General features: G+C 37.7%; 2 protein-coding genes and 1 pseudogene across 3 annotated transcripts; all 3 read left to right on the top strand.

The window, feature by feature from the left end:
• The first annotated feature begins 707 nt into the window (after positions 1-707).
• On the top strand, positions 708-2,501 carry LOC113332809 (probable ubiquitin conjugation factor E4). Its single transcript, XM_026579316.1, has one exon. It carries the CDS (start codon positions 708-710, stop codon positions 2,499-2,501), a length of 1,794 nt encoding a protein of 597 aa, XP_026435101.1.
• Positions 2,502-4,883: 2,382 nt separating this feature from the next.
• On the top strand, positions 4,884-8,327 carry LOC113332688. 2 transcript variants are annotated; one of them, XM_026579208.1, is made up of 9 exons: positions 5,160-5,297; positions 5,556-5,661; positions 6,527-6,560; positions 6,666-6,902; positions 7,043-7,132; positions 7,253-7,318; positions 7,580-7,677; positions 7,872-7,919; positions 8,005-8,327. In XM_026579208.1, coding segments are annotated over exons 2-9 (693 nt in total). In that variant the 5' UTR covers positions 5,160-5,297; positions 5,556-5,659; the 3' UTR covers positions 8,123-8,327. The 2 variants fall into 2 exon arrangements, with proteins under 2 accessions (XP_026434991.1, XP_026434993.1); XM_026579206.1 differs by lacking the exon at positions 5,556-5,661 and having other exon boundaries at positions 4,884-5,297.
• Positions 8,328-11,106: 2,779 nt separating this feature from the next.
• Positions 11,107-17,382, top strand: LOC113332808 (annotated as a pseudogene).
• The last annotated feature ends 594 nt before the right edge of the window (positions 17,383-17,976 follow it).

Here is a 17,976-nt window from a genome sequence, read left to right as displayed (position 1 = left end):
GAAGCTAATAATACGACTCATCTAATAGCCGAACATGCAGTAGACAATTCTTGTACTCCCTTCATACCACATATATAGACGGAGGGGGTCGATTCTCGTGGATTAAGCAAAATGCCTTATCTCATAAATTTTCATGTTTATTCATGTTTTACTATTTGTCCTATTCATAACGCTATTATCTATGTATCATAAATAAGGGTATGTATGAAAATATCCGTCTAGAAAATTGGACTCTGCTTATATATTGGTACACGAAAAAATGAAAATTCCGCCTATATAATATAAGTACGGACGGAGTAGTACACATACAGGAGTTCTACCTTGCCTTAGTGGTTTAGGGATGGTATACGGTTAGACCTATCTTTTCTTAATTAAATTAAATTAAATAATTTCATGCTTCCGTATTAAAAAGAAATAGACTGCAGTTTTAATGAAATTCTGTTTGTCTCCGTTGGACCAACATGGTACTGTATAGCGAGCCGTAAGACCGTAAATAGGAGGGGGTCTGGGTCCACCATAAAATGGTCAGGATCTTACTTGATTCTCCACGATATTTCTTCAGCAAATTAGGCATTTTTACCATTTTTTATAGTATAAAATCTAGAATTTCAATAAAGCAAGTAACTAAGTTATAGGGCCATTTATATATATATGTGCGTGTTTTGTGATCGAGCTTATATTTTTGTGCATTGTTGTCCCTGTTAACAATGGCGAAACGTAAAAGATACATCTCGGCAGATGAAGAAGACAGAATCACTAGGAAGATTTTCGAAGTTACTCTGCGCAAATCACCGGAGGATGAGATTCCGACTCTGACAACTAATGAAATCTTTTTAGAGAAGACAGCGTCAAAACTTGTGAGCGAAAATAAATCACTCAACTTATGTGAAGACCTAATGGAGACGGTCCTTATTGACCGTTGTTTCTCCGGTGAGTTTAATGATGCTGAACCAGCTTTTACTTACTTAATCGGATGTTATCGTCGTGCTTTTGAACAAGAGAAACAAATCAATATACTCATGAATAAGGACCTTGAACATGACATGACTTCTATTGTGAAACGAGAAAAAAGTTTAGCTGTTTCTTATTGCCTCATGATATATCTAGTAAACTCTATTAGATTCCCCGTCAATAAGGTTTCTAGTTTTAATGAGTCGCCGCTTGTCCGGTTGCTCTTTGCAAAAGTTTCACCGCGCAAGAACGCAGGTCATTCGTTGGATTGCCCGCCAGGGTTTTTCACTGATATTCTCGAAAAAATGGACATTTCAACACTGAATTTAGTTTTGAGGTCATTATACGAGGATTTGAGTAGATTGGTTCTTAAAGAATCTCTTTTAAGCGATTTGTTTCTGCAACCGTTGGCGGCATTGACATATTTAATTGAATCTCCACAAGGGGCGAAAGCTCTAGTGAATCATCCGATGTGGTTACCAAAAGGTGCTAATGGACTCGAAATTGAGAAGACGAGCATATTGGGTCCTTTCTTTCATGTCAGTCTTATTTCAGATGATTTGAGTGCAACCAATAGAAGTTACGCAAATTGTTTACATGATGGACTGGAAAAGGTGCTTCTACTTCTCTTGGAAAATGCTGATACACGAGAGAGTGTTCTTCAGTTTATAGCGGAGTTAATCTTGAAGAACTCTTCAATGGCTAATATACACGTCGATAAAACTTGTGCAAGTTTAGGCATGTTTGTCAATCTCGGTGCTGTTATGCTTCGGCTCTTCAAGAATTTCTTCGATACAGATACAAGAAGTAAGGATGAAATAGATGTAAGATATGTAATCTACGGTACTCGTTTGAACTTGAGTAAGTCGACTTCCCTCCACTCATCGTTGGACGAAGTTGTGGCATGGATTATTCGGAACAATGCGGATGCTGTGAAGCTAATTTCAGGGAGAACTTCCAGTTTGAAAACTGAACATACATTTTTTTGTGAATGGTATTTTATGACGGCAAGGGTGCTCCATTTGGGGCTAATAAAGTCACTCTCTGAGTTAGAACTTGAGTATCAAGAAATGGAAGAAATTGATCCGTATAGTTTAAAAGAGATGGTGGGAGCAGCTTCCTTCCCTCAGCGCAACCTGGATGCCGAACAAGATCTAGACGAAGAGTTCCAATTTTGTTGGCGGAAATACTGCAGTTATATATACCAGGTACTGCTTGATAAACCATTGCTTCAGCAGGCACTTTCTTTCTACCAGTTGATGCTTACTTGGTTAGTTGACCATGTCGGCGGGTTTAGAATGCCATTACCATTAACATGTCCAATCGAGTTTGCCTGTGTGCCTGAACATTTTGTGGAAGATGCCATTGGATTGCTTATTGCTGTGTTTAAGTACTCGAAGTTGATAGGTGGAGAAATTCTTCCTAAAATGGACGAATACATGAACTTCATGATGTTCATGGCTAATCCAAAATATATAAGAAACTCATACATCAGAGAACAGATGGTGGAACTCTTGAGTTTGTTTGTTGTTAGGAATCCTTGGGCCTAACTAACCACGAAAACCGGCTTGCAAGGTTAGGATTGCCGAAGGCTTATTAAGCATGGAACCTAGGTTGTTCTAGGCGATGTGGTACTATTTTAACACCCCCCTCAATAACTAGGGCTACACAGACGGAGTGGCACGGAAGTCACGGACGCACACTGGCGGGGATACTGAGTGATACGGAAACCACGATCACAACACTGGCGGGGATACGGAGTGATACTGAGTTTCTTATATAATCCAAAATATATAAGAAACTCATACATCAGAGAACAGATGGTGGAACTCTTGAGTTTGTGTGTTGTTAGGAATCCTCGGGCCTAACTAACCTCGAAAACCGGCTTGCAAGGTTAGGATTGCCGAAGGCTTATTAAGCATGAAACCTAGGTTGCTCTAGGCGATGTGGTACTATTTTAACACCCCCTCAACGACTAGGACTACACAGACGGAGTGGCACGGAAGTCACAGACGCACACTGGCGGGGATACTGAGTGATAAGGAAACCACGATCACAACACTGGCGGGGATACCGAGTGGTACGGAAACCACAGACACACGGGTAGCGTTTAGAGGGGCCTGGCTCTGATATCATGTTAGGAATCCCGGCCTAACTAACCTCGAAAACCGGCTTGCAAGGTTAGAATTGTCCAAAGCTTATTAAACATGGAACCTAGGTTGCCCCAGACGATGTGGTACTATTTTAACATGTGTCAGCAAAAGAACTTTGTCATCGTATACAATTACAATCTTTGAAGACAATCAACTATGTCTCTCGTATCTTGTCCGTAACCTTCTAATGCTTTATGTTGAAAAGGAGTTTGCTGTATCTCCAACTGAACGTAAATTCCGCAGAAACGTTTTGAGGATTCTCGAATACTTATGGAAGATACCTACCCATCGCAAATTCGCAACACATGGAGAGAGATTGCTGCAAAAGATACGGATATTTACTTGGTTCATCTGAAATTTTTTATAGACGAGATCATGTCTAATCTTCCTCGAAGTGATAACGAGTACTATGAGATCATACCTGTTGGAGTACAAGATGACACAGAGTTTGGGAATAAGATCGGCAGTAACGTGTCATATGTGATAAAAAATGTGCACATATTAGCAGTTACTTCAGAGAAAATTACAGCTCCTTTCCTCCTTCCACAAATGGTTGATTCAGTGGTCACGATGCTCAATTACTTTTTGTTCCGTCTTGTCAAGGTCCATGGAAAATCTTCTGGAAAAATACAGGGAAATTGCCTAAAGGTATTGCTTAAGGAGGTTGTCAACATTTACGTTCATGTCGCTAGGGGCGACAGAGAAAACATTTTCCCTGCTGCAATATCGAAGAACAGCTCTCAAACATACAATGAGCAAGTGTTTATGGATGCCATGAAAGTTGTGCAACATGAAGACAATAGAGTGACACAAGAGTTTATAGAGCTTGGAGCCAAAGTTGTGGCTTTGAAGGTAATGGATACTGATGCTGCTCTTGGAGAAATACCTACAGAATTTCTTGACCCAATTGAGTTCACATTAATGCGGGATCCTGTGACTCTCCCTTCGACCAAGACAGTAGACCGAGCAGTCATATTAAGGCATCTTCTGAATTATAAAACTGACCCATTCACAGCTCTTCCTCTTACCCAAGATATGGTCATCCCCAACGTCGAGTTAAAAGCTAAAATAGACACGTTCCTCAAGTTCAAGTCTAAGCAATCTGATGGAAACGACGAAAAATGAGTTGCAATGATCAGAACCTGCAGTTTGAAGAAGGTATTTATTTATGTTGTGAAAAACATAGTTAAAGGTATTACTATGTTTTTCCTTTTGCTTATTCAGAAATGTAATTTCAATTCAAGGATTCTAGCGGTTCAAACACAACAAAGAAATCAGGGAGAATTAGTATTTTTGTGGCCTTTATGCCGTTTTTCTCTTTTCTTTACATTAGACATAATAGGGAGGCCAAGAAGGGAAGGAGAACAGAATAACACAGAGGCAAAGCCACAACTAGCATGGCTGCTAATGGGGTACCATTTTGTTTGAGGGTGTACCAATCCGTTACCAAAATATGCAATTTGGTACACCCCAAGTAAAATGGTACCCCGTTAGCAGCATTGACAACTAGGACTGGACTGCTTTGCACCATGAGTGTGGTATGCAAATCCCAAAACCTACACGAACAAAACATGTCAATCGCGTCAAAGCTATGAAACCAATAATTCAGTTGCTTAAAGTATCTTGAGATAAGCTATTATTTGCCCAACCACCGCAACAACCTCATTGAATTCCAAAGCATAATTGTTAGGATGCCCATATCCGAATAATTAGTGCCTATAGCAATTGTAGTCCAGTAAAGTAGGAAACTACCGAAATCCAATCTCAACTGAGAATTTTTGTCTAGGTTTTGAACTGAACCACGTTGCATCTACTTCCAAAGACAAATTATTTTTCTTTTTGTGCGTTTTTTTTTCTTGAAGCTACTGTCTACAGAGAGATTCAAGAAGTGGTTCTTTTTTCTCTTTTCACTAAATTGAAAAACATGGATAGTGAGAGATTAGATTACTGGTCTGAATGGCAAGTTTATTTATGTGCTACAATTCTGATAATACCTGCAATTGTAGCTGTAATTTTGTTTTGGAAATCAAAGAAGGCTCCTTTGAGTGTTTATGATTCGTGGGTTTCTTGCTGGAAATATCTTAATCCAATTTGGATTTTAATTTATAGAGCTTTGGTGGTTGCTATCATGACATTCTTACTGTGTAAGACAGTTATCAATGATGGTCCTTCAGATTTCTATTTCTACACTCAGTTAAGATCATCTCTTATACCCTTTACTCTTCTCTTTAAGTTTGATTTTGTATTTCTGTTCTTTTTTTGCTTCATTGTGTAGAATTACTTCTCAGGATGTGTTCTACATTGATGCGTTACTTCTTAGAATTCTGGGGACAAAGATATATATGTTGAGCCTAACACTGTCACCAAAATTCAGTTCTTTCGAAATTTAGAACCATGTATGTGTTGATTATAGTGTTCAACTTGTTTGATAATTGTTAGTATTTTCAATAGCTGTAGGTGATGGGGTTACAAGTTTGAGAGTGAATTCAATTTCGTTAAGATATTGCTGAAAATCAGCCATTGGATCTCCACATTTGTGTGCAACGGAGAATGTCATGTAAGCATGTCAAAGGAACCTTCCTCTGATTACTAAATAACTAAGACAAGTAGGTGTGTTTGTGTTTGATTGCATGTGAGTTGTTTTTTTTCCTTAACATAACCGACACCAACTAAGGCACATGTTCCTATCATTGCTATATAGGGTTACGGATGTCATTGAGTTGTAATCTTGGTTGAGCTTCCTTAATTTCTGTTATGCACAATCAGTTAGTGGACTTCCAGTGTGATAGAAGGGTGTGTAAAACCGCTGAACCTTGAGGTTGTTGCTCTTTCGTATTTATTGAAAAATATGTCTGCCTTAAATGCTGTTTTTGAATCTGAAGCTATGGGTTGGCATTTGAGGCTGGTGTATGTGGCAAAGAGAGCAGTTCATCCAGACATTTATAGCCTCAATGCTCTTGTAGGAATACCAAGAATCTGACAGAAACACTTATTTTTGGGAATTGTTCATTCACTGCAAAGACCCCTTGATTCTGCAAACTGATCACTATAAGATAAAAAGAATTCATGTAGATGAAAAGAATACTTATCAAAATTTACCCAGTCCACCTAGCTATGATATTACGGTGTAGGATAAACAATGATGCTAGTGGTATTTGGTCCTATTTGAATAGCAGGCTTTTGAAGGTTTACTTAGGAAAATAATGACGAACTCTACATGCTGTTCATGTTCTTGGTTATCAAGCTTAACATGATGTTCCCTGGATGAACCCTTAAGTGAAACTCATCAATAATGTGATACTATCCTGTGAATAGAATATCCTTCATTGATAATATTAAGGTATCTATGTACGAGGTGGTTGTCATTTTCCCACTATCGATGTTTAGGTTTGAGTTCTCATGATATGCAATCTACACTACAGGTGGACTTTCACCTTGGTCCTCATCTATTTTGTGGTACGTTTTGCATTCCTTGAATATTCTGTAAATGAGAGAAAAAAATTTGGGGATTTTCCAAAGTCAGGGTTCAACTGAACATGTAATGTAATGACTTTTCTGTAGCTCGCAACCGTTGCATCTGCTCATGGATGCTGGACTTGCTTAAAGACAACCACCAACAGGAATGATCTAGGAAATGGCTTCCTGAGAAGGGATTTGGAAGGAAATGAATCTAATCAGTCAAGTACCGAATCAAACAAATTCTGGGATGTTTCGAAATTACAGAAGATCCATCATGAACGAAAAGAGATGGTGAAAACAGCTGGGTTTGGGGGTTATCTGCTGCAAATCATTTATCAGGTTACTATTCTGTTTAAGTTTCCTCTTTTCATGTTGACAAAAGAAAAAGCTCATAGTCTTTCTTGCAGCATTTTCTTCTGATTTGTTTCCGTCTTCCATTTGATTTTTAGTATTTGCGAATGACCACTTCTTTCAAACAGACTTCTGCAGGTGCTGCAGTGCTAACGGACATTGTCTTTTGGTGCCTTCTCGTACCATTTCCCTCCAGTGACAACTTTAAAGTTGACCTGGTAAATACTCTGTTACCTCCTTGCTGCTTTATCATGTACATGTCTTTTTCTTTCTTATCGGGTTATCTTTATTTTCCACTCAACTTGAACTGATGTACTCCCAATCGCACCACTTAACAGATCGCGGGGTGCATGCATTCTCTCAATCTTGTGTTTCTTCTCCTCGACACCGCTCTCAACAGTCGTGTAAGTATGACGCGTTAGTAAAGAAAGCATACCTGTTTCGCAAAAGTTCAGGGTATCAGTATACTCGGCCATGAATAACGTGGACAGCCATAGGCAGCCCACACTTGGAAGTAAATCATTGTCTCTTATTTTGACTCCACTCAGTCCATATCAACATCAACTGTCAAAAATTAGGACTTCACATTTGGTATTTGTTTCCATTTTATCAGTGACATTTGTTTTATTTTAGTAGTACTAATAAACAGGTTTTTCATTGTTCAGCCATTTCCTTATTGGTTCGGCCTGGTCTATTTCGTGATTTGGAGCTGTTTATACATTGTGTTCCAGTGGGTTCTTCATGCGTGTGGTGTATTGACATGGTAAGTTAACTTCTGCTCTTCCTAAATAAGCTCAGTCAAATTATACTCCCTCCGTTTCAAAAAGATAGGCTTGTCTCACGTGTAATTTATACATGAAACAAGCCTATTCTTTTTTTTTTTGAAATGGAGGTAGTAACAAGAAACTTTGTAGAACCTCCTTTTGACACTTGTGCAAATTCAATACATGTCTGTAGGTGGCCTTACGCTTTTCTCAAGCTCTCAACCCCATGGGCACCTCTCTGGTAATTATAAATGACCAACATATATCCTTGTCACTCCAACATTTTCTCTGTCGTTCATGGATTGACGGGTAGTTTGTATCTGCAGGTACTTAGCGATGGCTCTGGTTCACATCCCTTGTTATAGTTTTTACGCTCTGGTCGTGAAAGCGAAAAACTCTGCCTTCACAAAACTATTCCCCAATGCTTTTGTGAGATCATTATAATACGCTGGATTGTTGGTCGCGCGAAATTCTGAAGTAAATATGAATGGTTACTAATTGATCTTGCACATAGAATTGGAAAATGTGTAAACCCCCATTGCAGCTGAGAACTTGTGGTCCATCACTCATTGTCCAGCTTTTTGTAAAGTTACTTAATTGAGTCTATTAAAAACCTACGAACTCAAAAGCGCCCCAAGTATTTTGCAGATATAAACCATTTGGTAAAGACTATTTCCTGCTCTTATTGTTCTTTTATAAAGTCAAAAGTGTTATTCATGTGAAACACGATTAGCCATTAAATATAACCTGCTAGGAGCAGCGACTTAACTAATATAATGGATCAAACTAGATTCGAATATTGATTTTTTTAATGTTTATTTTCATTGATGATAATCCTTATCAAACCAGCTATAATGTTATACATGGATAAATTTTTGATGTGGGCGTTAATTGATAGGGGCATGAGGAACAAATCAGGAGTTGACATGTGTTTTTCATATTACTTGATTCCAACAAATTTTGTTTCCAAAAAAACAAGACAAGTTTATTTTTTGAGAAAATATTGGTTATCTTAATTGCTTATATTTTATCTTTGATATTTTCGGAAGTAAAATTAATTGAATCGATTAATATGAAAAACACATGTCAACTCCTGATTTGTCCCTCATGCCCCCATCAAAGAACGCCCACATCAAAAATTTATCCGTTATACACACTTCCTGGATATTAAAAATTAATGTGTATGTTTGTACACACAGTGGATGCGGCTGGGTCTTCATATCGCACTAAGTTTCGTACATTAAGCTAACGAGTTTGAATCTGTCCATTAAATTAGTTAAGTCGAATTATGTTTCACATGAATGAGACTTTGAGTTCTTTGGAAATTAAATTTTGGCAGCAGCTAATAATATTTTGTATTCAAGAATGAGTGGGCCATTGCACTGCCTAGTCATACCTTATTAGGCAATCTGTTTTTTGTTTTCTTTTTTTGAAAAAACAAATGATTTCTTTAATGTTCCTGTTGGCTTCCGAAAATAAGTTCATGCCCACAACTTTTGCTAATCATTTTTATATGCGTGAATACATTCTACTATGAGTTCTGAATTACCATACGTTAGTCGCACGGGATGGATTTGGGTAGGGATATAGGTCCGGCTTTAGCCTATATTAAAAAAAAAAATAACCATATATTAAATTACTTAGCTATGAATGGACAATACTCAGTACAATAGGCTCTTTCTTCTTAGTGCAAGAAATTAGTACTTTTACCATGTACTTACTGAACTGATCTTTCTCTTCTAAGTATACATTCGTGTTTTGTTTCTTAATGGGTATTTTTGTTTCACGACTTGAGTAATGCATTTTTATTTTATTTTTGCGATGTATCTCTCTTAGTGAAACAGTGAACAAGTCTGTTTTGAGGCATACTCAATTTTTTTGAGGCATACTTATTCATTATCCCATCTAGGATGGGTTTATAAGGGGTGTCTAAAGTGTAGTGCAGTTACCTATATATCATTAGAAGATTTAAATTACTAGTGACCTTACACTTAAAACCTAAAATTAAAAAAAAAAATCACCTTTAAATTTAAACATATTCTCTTCTTCTCTAGCTTAAAAATCAAAAATTGAAATCGACATTTTTCTCATCGCCGCTTTTAATCATCGATTCATGAAAATTTGATCGTCTATTAAACATAAATATAAAATAAATCGCACAAAGAAACAATCATTAGGAGGCGTTCAAATTCTTCTTCTAATCCGTTAATTGATGAACAGACTCTTGAAATGAGTACTAGAAGATATTTTCTATAAACCCTTTTCTTATTTTTGTTGTTTTTGACTGATATAATAGGTTTAATCATAAAAAAAACTTTGGTTTTTTGCGCTCACATAGTGAAGTTCCGCTTATAATTGAGACGAATTATCAGCCGAACTTGACTTTGTTCGTCACCTTGAAGGTGCTTAAGAACAGTTCAGTTGATATGTTTATCTCAATTATTAGCCGAACCTAATTTAATATATTTAGCGAACTACAAGTTCGGCTGATTCGATAATATGAAAATAGAGCTGAATCATACAATAAGGTAAAATATTATTTTTCCCAGGTTCGGCTAATTCGAAAATTGATTTGTTTTAGCTGAACCTTATGACTAATTTTCCATGATGTCTGTCACTATGTCAGGTTCGACTGATTATTTAGTTTATAAGCCGAACTTATCATAAAAGTGGTTCGGCTGATTCGTTATTAATTTTATATGTCGAACCTTTAACTTGAGTTAATAGAAGTTCGGCCTACAAATATTATGTGTCGAATGAGCCGAACTGTTCATCTATGTCCATGCCAGTTATCAGCCGAACTTCTCCCTCGTTCGCCGAACTTATATGTAAAAATTCAGTTTTTTGAAGAATTCAACCTGTAAAAAGGATATTAAATATACCTATGTATTGTATTCTGTTTATGCGATGAAGATTCTCATTCGTCATTTGAATTACCCATCTTGATTACAATAATCTCAAAAACCTAGGATTTTTTTTTCACTTCTTCCTCTCTCAAAAAACCCAACTCTCTCACAAAAACATGATTTTTCAAATAATGCCACACTAACAACTAACTTAATCGATCATTAACATATGTAATTAATCATTATCATTAAATCTAATCATAATCATTAACACTAACTAGGTAAGAGTAGTTATACCATTATAGAAAAAGAGAGGATAAGGGGTGATGATGTTTTTTATCTAGTGACCCTATTCGATTCAGTATGCCTAAAAAAAAAAAATCGTTATGCCTCAAAACAGGTTTCATGATAAATGATGGATAGTTTTCAACTCTTTTAATTTGTATTATCTCTAGCTGAACCCATGTTTTTCAGCTATCAAATAAAAAATGATGCCATCATTTTCATGTCTAAAGTTGTTTATAAATAAAGTGGTTCTTATTGAACTGTTATTGCCAAGACACCATACACAATCACAAAAGTATGGCAGAAACACAAAACCTTCTCAACTCCGACGATACTCAAAGTCATCCTCTCCTCGAAAAAAATGTCAAAACCTTCGACGAGATAATTGAACGGTTTATAGGAAATTTCGGTTGGGCTCAGTTGCTGCAAGTCGTAGTTGTATCTTTTGCATGGGTGTTTGAAGCGCAGCAAACTTTCATAAGTGTGTTCGCAGATGCAGAACCAACATGGCACTGTATACATCCTTATATCGAGTCATGCAACTCAACTATGGCCTCCAACTTGTGTAAATTTGCCTCGAAATGCATGGACATGGAATGAACCGATCCAAACATCAACAGTCTCGGAATGGGACCTATCTTGTTTGGGTCCTGTAATTGCAGGTTTGCCAACTTCATCTTTCTTCTCCGGTTGTCTACTGGGTGGACTCTTTCTTTCTACACTAGCCGACTCGTCTCTCGGTAGGAAAAACTTATTGGTTATTTCATGTCTTATGATGTCTTCATCAACTTTCTTAACAGCATTTTCACCTAATATTTGGATCTACTCAATTTTAAGATTCGTAACGGGGTTTGGCCGGGCCACAATCTCCACTTGCTCGCTTGTTCTATCAACAGAAATCGTTGGGAAAAGTCGCCGTGATAAGGTGGGCATTATTGGATTCATTTGTTTCACTCTTGGTTTCTTATCATTACCAGCCATGGCTTATTTCACAAGAGGGTCTTCTTGGAGAATGCTCTATATTTTAACTTCCGTTCCAGCAGTGCTATATTCTGTAATAGTTCATTTCATGATATATGAATCACCAAGGTGGCTAATGGTGCAAGGAAGAAAAGAAGAAGCCATTAATACTTTGAAGGGTATTGCTTCTTCTGATATTTATGGAACTAATAGCAATATATTGAGCATAAGTCTATCTGGTATAGATATATGTATAGAGCCGGAACAACGCAATAAAGATTTACACTCCTCGATCAAAATGTTGTGGGATAAAAAATGGGGTTTTAGAAGATTATTGGCCGCAATGGTAGTTTCATTTGGAGTCGGAATGATGTACTACGGGATCCCGTTAGGCGTTGGAAATTTGGCTTCAAGTATTTATTTGAGTGCTACATTAAACGCGTTATCAGAGCTGCCAGCGTCGTTAATCACCTATTTTCTAATAGGAACACTGAAAAGGAGAAGTTCAATGTTGTTTTTCACAATGTTGAGTGGTGTTTGCAGCATCATGTGTGTGGTTATAGTTAGGATTTGAGTTTTGGTGAAAGACTTCCACACACAGAAATGTGGAGTCTACTTGTTATTTATATCAGAGAGTACAAAGGTTGTTACAACTAATCAACCTATTCAAGAGCTACAGATGCTATTTTAACTGTAACTAAAGACCCGTAAGACTAATCTAAACGAAAAATACTCGGTCATTCCTTCATACACGGAATGCTAGCTGTTTTGGTTGAGAGTCTTCAGCAGATGAGTCTCTATCTTTAACACTCCCCCTCAAGTTGTACTCAAGTTTACGAATGTGCAACTTGCCACGTAAAAGCTGAAATCTTGGTGAAGGTAGCCCCTTAGTAAAAATGTCAGCTATTTGATCCCGTGAACTGATGAACTGCACTATCAAACGTTTGTTAGCCACCCTTTCCCTCACAAAATGGTAATCTATCTCGATATGCTTTGTTCGAGCATGAAAAACAGGATTAGCTGTAAGGTATGTTGCGCCCAAATTATCACACCACAGCACTGGAGTCGAGATAGGAATTCCAAGTTCACGAAGCAAAGACTCAATCCAGATAATTTCAGATGTTGCAATGGCAATGCCCCGATATTCCGCCTCAGTGCTGGATTTGCTGACCGTCTTTTGTTTTCAGGCACTCCACGATATCATATTACCACCAAAGTAGATACCGTAACCACTAGTGGATCTACGGTCATCTAGGCAACCAGCCCAATCAGCATCCGAGTAACCATGCAAAGAAAAGTCTTGTGAAGGACGAATATGAAGACCATAATCTACGGTGTGCTTCAGATATCGAAGAATACGTTTCACTTGTTCCCAATGTTCAACATAAGGATTGTGCATATACTGGCATACCTTATTAACAACAACAGAAATGTCAGTCCTCGTGAGATGGAGGTATTGAAGAGCACCAACAACGCTTCGATATAAGGTGCAGTCTGCAAATATTTCACTGCCTGTCTGCCTTAATTTTAATCTAGAAGACATTGGACTCGTCACCGGTTTTACACCATCCAGTTTAGTGCGTTTGAGGAGATCTGTTATATACTTGCGCTGAGTGAGAATTACACCACCAGTTTGACTTATAACCTCGACACCCAGAAAGAAATGAAGGTCCCCTATGTCTTTTATTGCAAACTCCCTACCTAGTTCTTGAATGAGTTGAGCTACCTGTGAAGAGTCCGACCCTGTGACAATAATGTCATCCACATAAATCAACACATAAGTAACTGAAAGTTTGGTTCTACAGACAAACAAGGATGTGTCTGCAACTGAACCCTTAAAGCCAAGTGTCATTAGATAGTTACTGAGCCGTGAAAACCATGCACGTGGAGCCTTCTTTAACCCATATAATGACTTATGCAGTTTACACACATGAGTTGGACGATTAGTATCTACATACCCTGCCGGTTGCTTCATATAAACCTCCTCATCCAGAGTACCATGGAGGAAAGCATTCTCAACATCTAGTTGCTTCAACGGCCACTTGTTCATGACAGCAATAGAAAGAACCAGTCGTATAGTACATGGTTTTATAACAGGACTAAATGTCTCCATAATCAACTTCTTCCTGTTGATTAAAACCTTTTTCCACCAGTCGAGCCTTACGTTTATCAATAGTGCCGTCAGAGTTTTGTTTTACTCGATAAACCCACTTTGAGCCAACTACATTCATGCCAGGTTTAAAAGGAACTATCGAATATGTGCCATTTCTGATGAGGGCATTTATTTGATTATCCATAGCTGCACGCTATTCTGGAAGTTTGCATGCTTCTGAGTAACATGTAGGTTCCATGAAATCTGAATCATTGAGGGGATGTTTAGATGCAGACAAACACAATTTTTGAACAGGCTTGTTAATACCAGATTTTTCCCTTGTTTGCATAGGATGAGTAGAGGATACAACATTTGTAGTAGTTACTTCAGAGCTGTCATGAAATGGTATACTTGTGACAGAATCAACAGCAGAGATACTTTGAGTATTCAGTTGTGAAGCAGAAGTTGTAGGAGATGCAATGGAAGGTTCCAAACTAGCCATATCATTGCAGATGCCCAGATGCTGGTCTGCACTATTAGATACCACATTCTGTTGCGTAGGAAGATAATATCTACGCGTAAAATGAGGAGAATATAGAAATGAAGTATCTGAAGGCACATTACCTGGACTGTGCAATGGTACATACTGCTGCTTTGGACTGAATGGAAACGACTGTTCTTCAAACCTTACATGGCGAGTGATGTAGATCCTACCAGTCTCTCTATGTAAGCAGACATAACCCTTATGAGAACTACTGTATCCTATAAAGACACATGGGAGTGATCTAGGTTCTAGCTTGTTTGAGTTATAAGATCTGAGGCAAGGATAAGCAAGACAACCAAAAACCTTTAAAAACTTGTAATCTGGTTCTTTATGAAAAAGGAGTTCTAGAGGAGTTTTAACTTCACATGATGATTTAGGCAGACGATTAATTAAGTAACAAGCAGTGACAAACACATCAGCCCAAAATGAAGAGGGCATATATGCTTGAAATAAAAGGGCAAGGCCAGATTCAGTGACATGGCGAATACGTCTTTCTGCTATTCCATTTTGTGGTGATGTATGAGGACAAGATAATCGGTGTTGAATACCAGATTCATTTAAATACTTTGTGAACTTCTTATACTCTAAGGCATTGTCAGACTGAAAAATCTTAATCTTATGATCTGTAAGATTTTCAATTTGTTTTCGAAAATTAATAAAAATAGACAAAGCATCAGAACGTTGTACTAAAGGAAACACCCAAGTGAAATGAGAATAAACATCCATTATGAGCATGTAATATCGAAAACCAGACCTGGATAGTTTAGGGGAGACCCAGATATCAGAAACAACCAAAGATAGTGGTTTATCATAAGATGTAGTGCTTAGAGAAAACAAAAGTTTTCTGCTCTTACTAACATGACAAGAGTTGCAGAAAGTAAACATCTTATTCGAAACTGGAAGTGAAAACCTATTGCAAATGCTAGAACGGTACGGAGCATTGGATGACCCAGACGTTGATGCCATGTTGGCATGGAAGATGCAACATGAGCTTGAGAAGACCCTTGGATGCTGACTTGTGTAAGGCCATCAAGAATGTACAGTCCATTCCTATTCAGTCCGCGCAGCAGCAGCTTTCCCGTTGTCTTGTCCTTTACAAAGAAATGAGATGAGTGAAACTCAAAGAAAACACCATTATCTTTGCAGAATTGAGAAACTGATAACAGGTTTGTCTTTATACTGGGTACATGAAAAATGTTATTCAAACATAATAACCTTGAGTTATCTGTGAAAGATGCATTACCAGTATGTGTGATATTTAGTGAATTACCATTACCCACATACACTTGTTCTGTGCCTGTATATTCATGAGGGATTGTTAAGTTGTTCATATCTGCTGTGAGATGATTTGTAGCACCAGAATCAGTGACCCATTGATTGCCATAGGAAGCTTCAGGAAAATCAATATATGCAGCTTGAGGTTTCGGCATATTGGTGCTTGGTTTGTAACAGAACCAGCATTTGTCACCAAGGTGTCCTTTCTTCTTGCAGATTTGACACTTCTCAGCAGTGTTGTTGCTTTGCATAGGAGACTTGAAGCGAGGTTTAGACTGATTTTGTTGATAATGAAAAGGTCGTTGACTTGGATTGTGGTTGTTGTTTTGGTAAGTTTTTCCTCCTGATGTTGATGAAGCAGCAATATGTGCAATTGGTTGTTGTATTTCCTCAAGCTGACGTGTGATACGCATATCAAAGTTTAGAAGATGGGAGTAAAACAGATCCATGCTCAGGTTCTCCATTGTGCCTAAGGTGGAGACAATCGAATCATATGCTTGGTTCAACCCATTGCTGATGGATTGTTTCTTTTCATCATCACTGACTGTATATCCGGATGCTGTAAGCTGTGCAAATAGTTCTTTAGCCTCATTTAAAAAGACTCGTAAAGATTTGTTACCTTTGCTTAAGTTGTGTAACTGTTTTTTGAGATTCATCTGGTGAAACTTTGTCTTTGGAGCATATTCTGCCTCCAGTGCATCCCATTCCTCCTTAGATGTGTTAAGATCACGTACAACCCCAAGACACTCTGGAGTAAGAGTTGAGTTCAGCCACCCAACCAAAAGAGAGTCTTGTTCTTCATATGCAGTGAACTCTGGATTTTCAGCATCAGAATCTGGTAGTGTTCTAGGAGGTATAGTTTTTGAACCATCAATGAAGCCAGTTAGTCCATGGCCCTTCAGAATTGGTTTAAACTGCGTTTTCCACAGTGGGTAGTTGTTTTCTGTTAACTTAAGTGTTACCAGATGATGGATCTGTATGTTTCTTAACTGAGTTGTTGTCGACATTCTATTTTTTTTTGAATTGGTTTGGAAGCGTAGCTTGGATCAAGGCTGATACCAAGTTAGGATTTGAGTTTTGGTGAAAGACTTCCACACACAGAACTGTGGATTCTACTTGTTATTTATATCAGAGAGTACAAAGGTTGTTACAACTAATCAACCTATTCAAGAGCTACAGATGCTATTTTAACTGTAACTAAAGACCCGTACGACTAATCTAAACGCAAAATACTCGGTCATTCCTTCATACACGGAATGCTAGATGTTTTGGTTGAGAGTCTTCAGCAGATGAGTCTCTATCTTTAACAGTTATCCACGAAGGACAACAAGGATTGAGAATCGGTGTTGAGTTAGTAGCATTCTTTAGATCGTGTACCGCGTTTAATGTGTTATTGATATACACATTAGAACTATTTCCAACTTGCGTGAGGAGTTCATCCCTGTCGATGGTGAAACAAGCTCTTGTTTTTGGTGGTATTATTAGTCTAATTTTTATTGCAGCTGAAAGAGGAGTTGACGATAATGGATTCCTATCATACGGAGTATTTGGGTTAGTGATTTTGGGTTGTGGGTTGTTTATTCTTTGTTTGCCAGAGACAAGAGGGGAGATCATTCGTGACACCATGGATGATGAAGAAGAAAAGGCTAATAATATATTTGTTAAGGCATTTGATAAGAAGACATTGGTACCTTATGTGTAAAATAACCTGGCAATCTTTGTATATGATTGTGAAGGATCAATTTGCAATTAGCATCTGACTATAATCCTATAATTTATGATTTGTTTTCATGCAATGGGAGAAAACAAAAATGATTTATACACCGAGATTTCTGTACCGCAAATGTAACGTGTGAGAGGGGAGTGGGGCCACTCCTGCCCCACTCCTAATCCCAATGTTTTCCCAGGACCATTGGATTTCCCCGAAATGCACATTACGGTGCAAATCTTCGGTGGGTCAATCATTGCTGGGGAGAAAATATCACATTTTGTAATTTTCTGGATGGTATTTTAAATTTCTTAATTTACAACCTGGTTAATTTAAGATTTACTTGCTTTATTTGAGGTCCACTTAATAAGTTAAGATAAGGCCATTTTAAAGTAATTTTAAGACACTTTATCTAGTTTTTTTTTTATAATTAGTGTACCCCTGACCAATTATTGTTGATTAATCGTACTACATTAGAACCTTTCGATATTGAAGCTTTTGGACATCCATAAAATTCTATGCTTACAAAAGAGGAGGGTTTTTTGTTTCACCCAGCAACCAGGATACATTGGTGTTTTCTAATTAGCA

This window comes from Papaver somniferum, unplaced genomic scaffold (genome assembly GCF_003573695.1).
Source record: "Papaver somniferum cultivar HN1 unplaced genomic scaffold, ASM357369v1 unplaced-scaffold_132, whole genome shotgun sequence".
NCBI classification, from domain to species: domain Eukaryota; kingdom Viridiplantae; phylum Streptophyta; class Magnoliopsida; order Ranunculales; family Papaveraceae; genus Papaver; species Papaver somniferum.
This window is presented reverse-complemented; position numbering and strand designations above follow the sequence as displayed.

Bases quoted from the DNA above. Each gene is read 5' to 3' on its own strand.
- LOC113332688 (XM_026579206.1), top strand. From the start codon at position 5,029: ATGGATAGTGAGAGATTAGATTACTGGTCTGAATGGCAAGTTTATTTA. The intron at 7,319-7,579 runs GTAAGTATGACG...TTCATTGTTCAG, and splicing joins ACACCGCTCTCAACAGTCGT to CCATTTCCTTATTGGTTCGG. The intron at 7,920-8,004 runs GTAATTATAAAT...TTGTATCTGCAG, and splicing joins ACCCCATGGGCACCTCTCTG to GTACTTAGCGATGGCTCTGG.
- LOC113332809 (XM_026579316.1), top strand. From the start codon at position 708: ATGGCGAAACGTAAAAGATACATCTCGGCAGATGAAGAAGACAGAATC.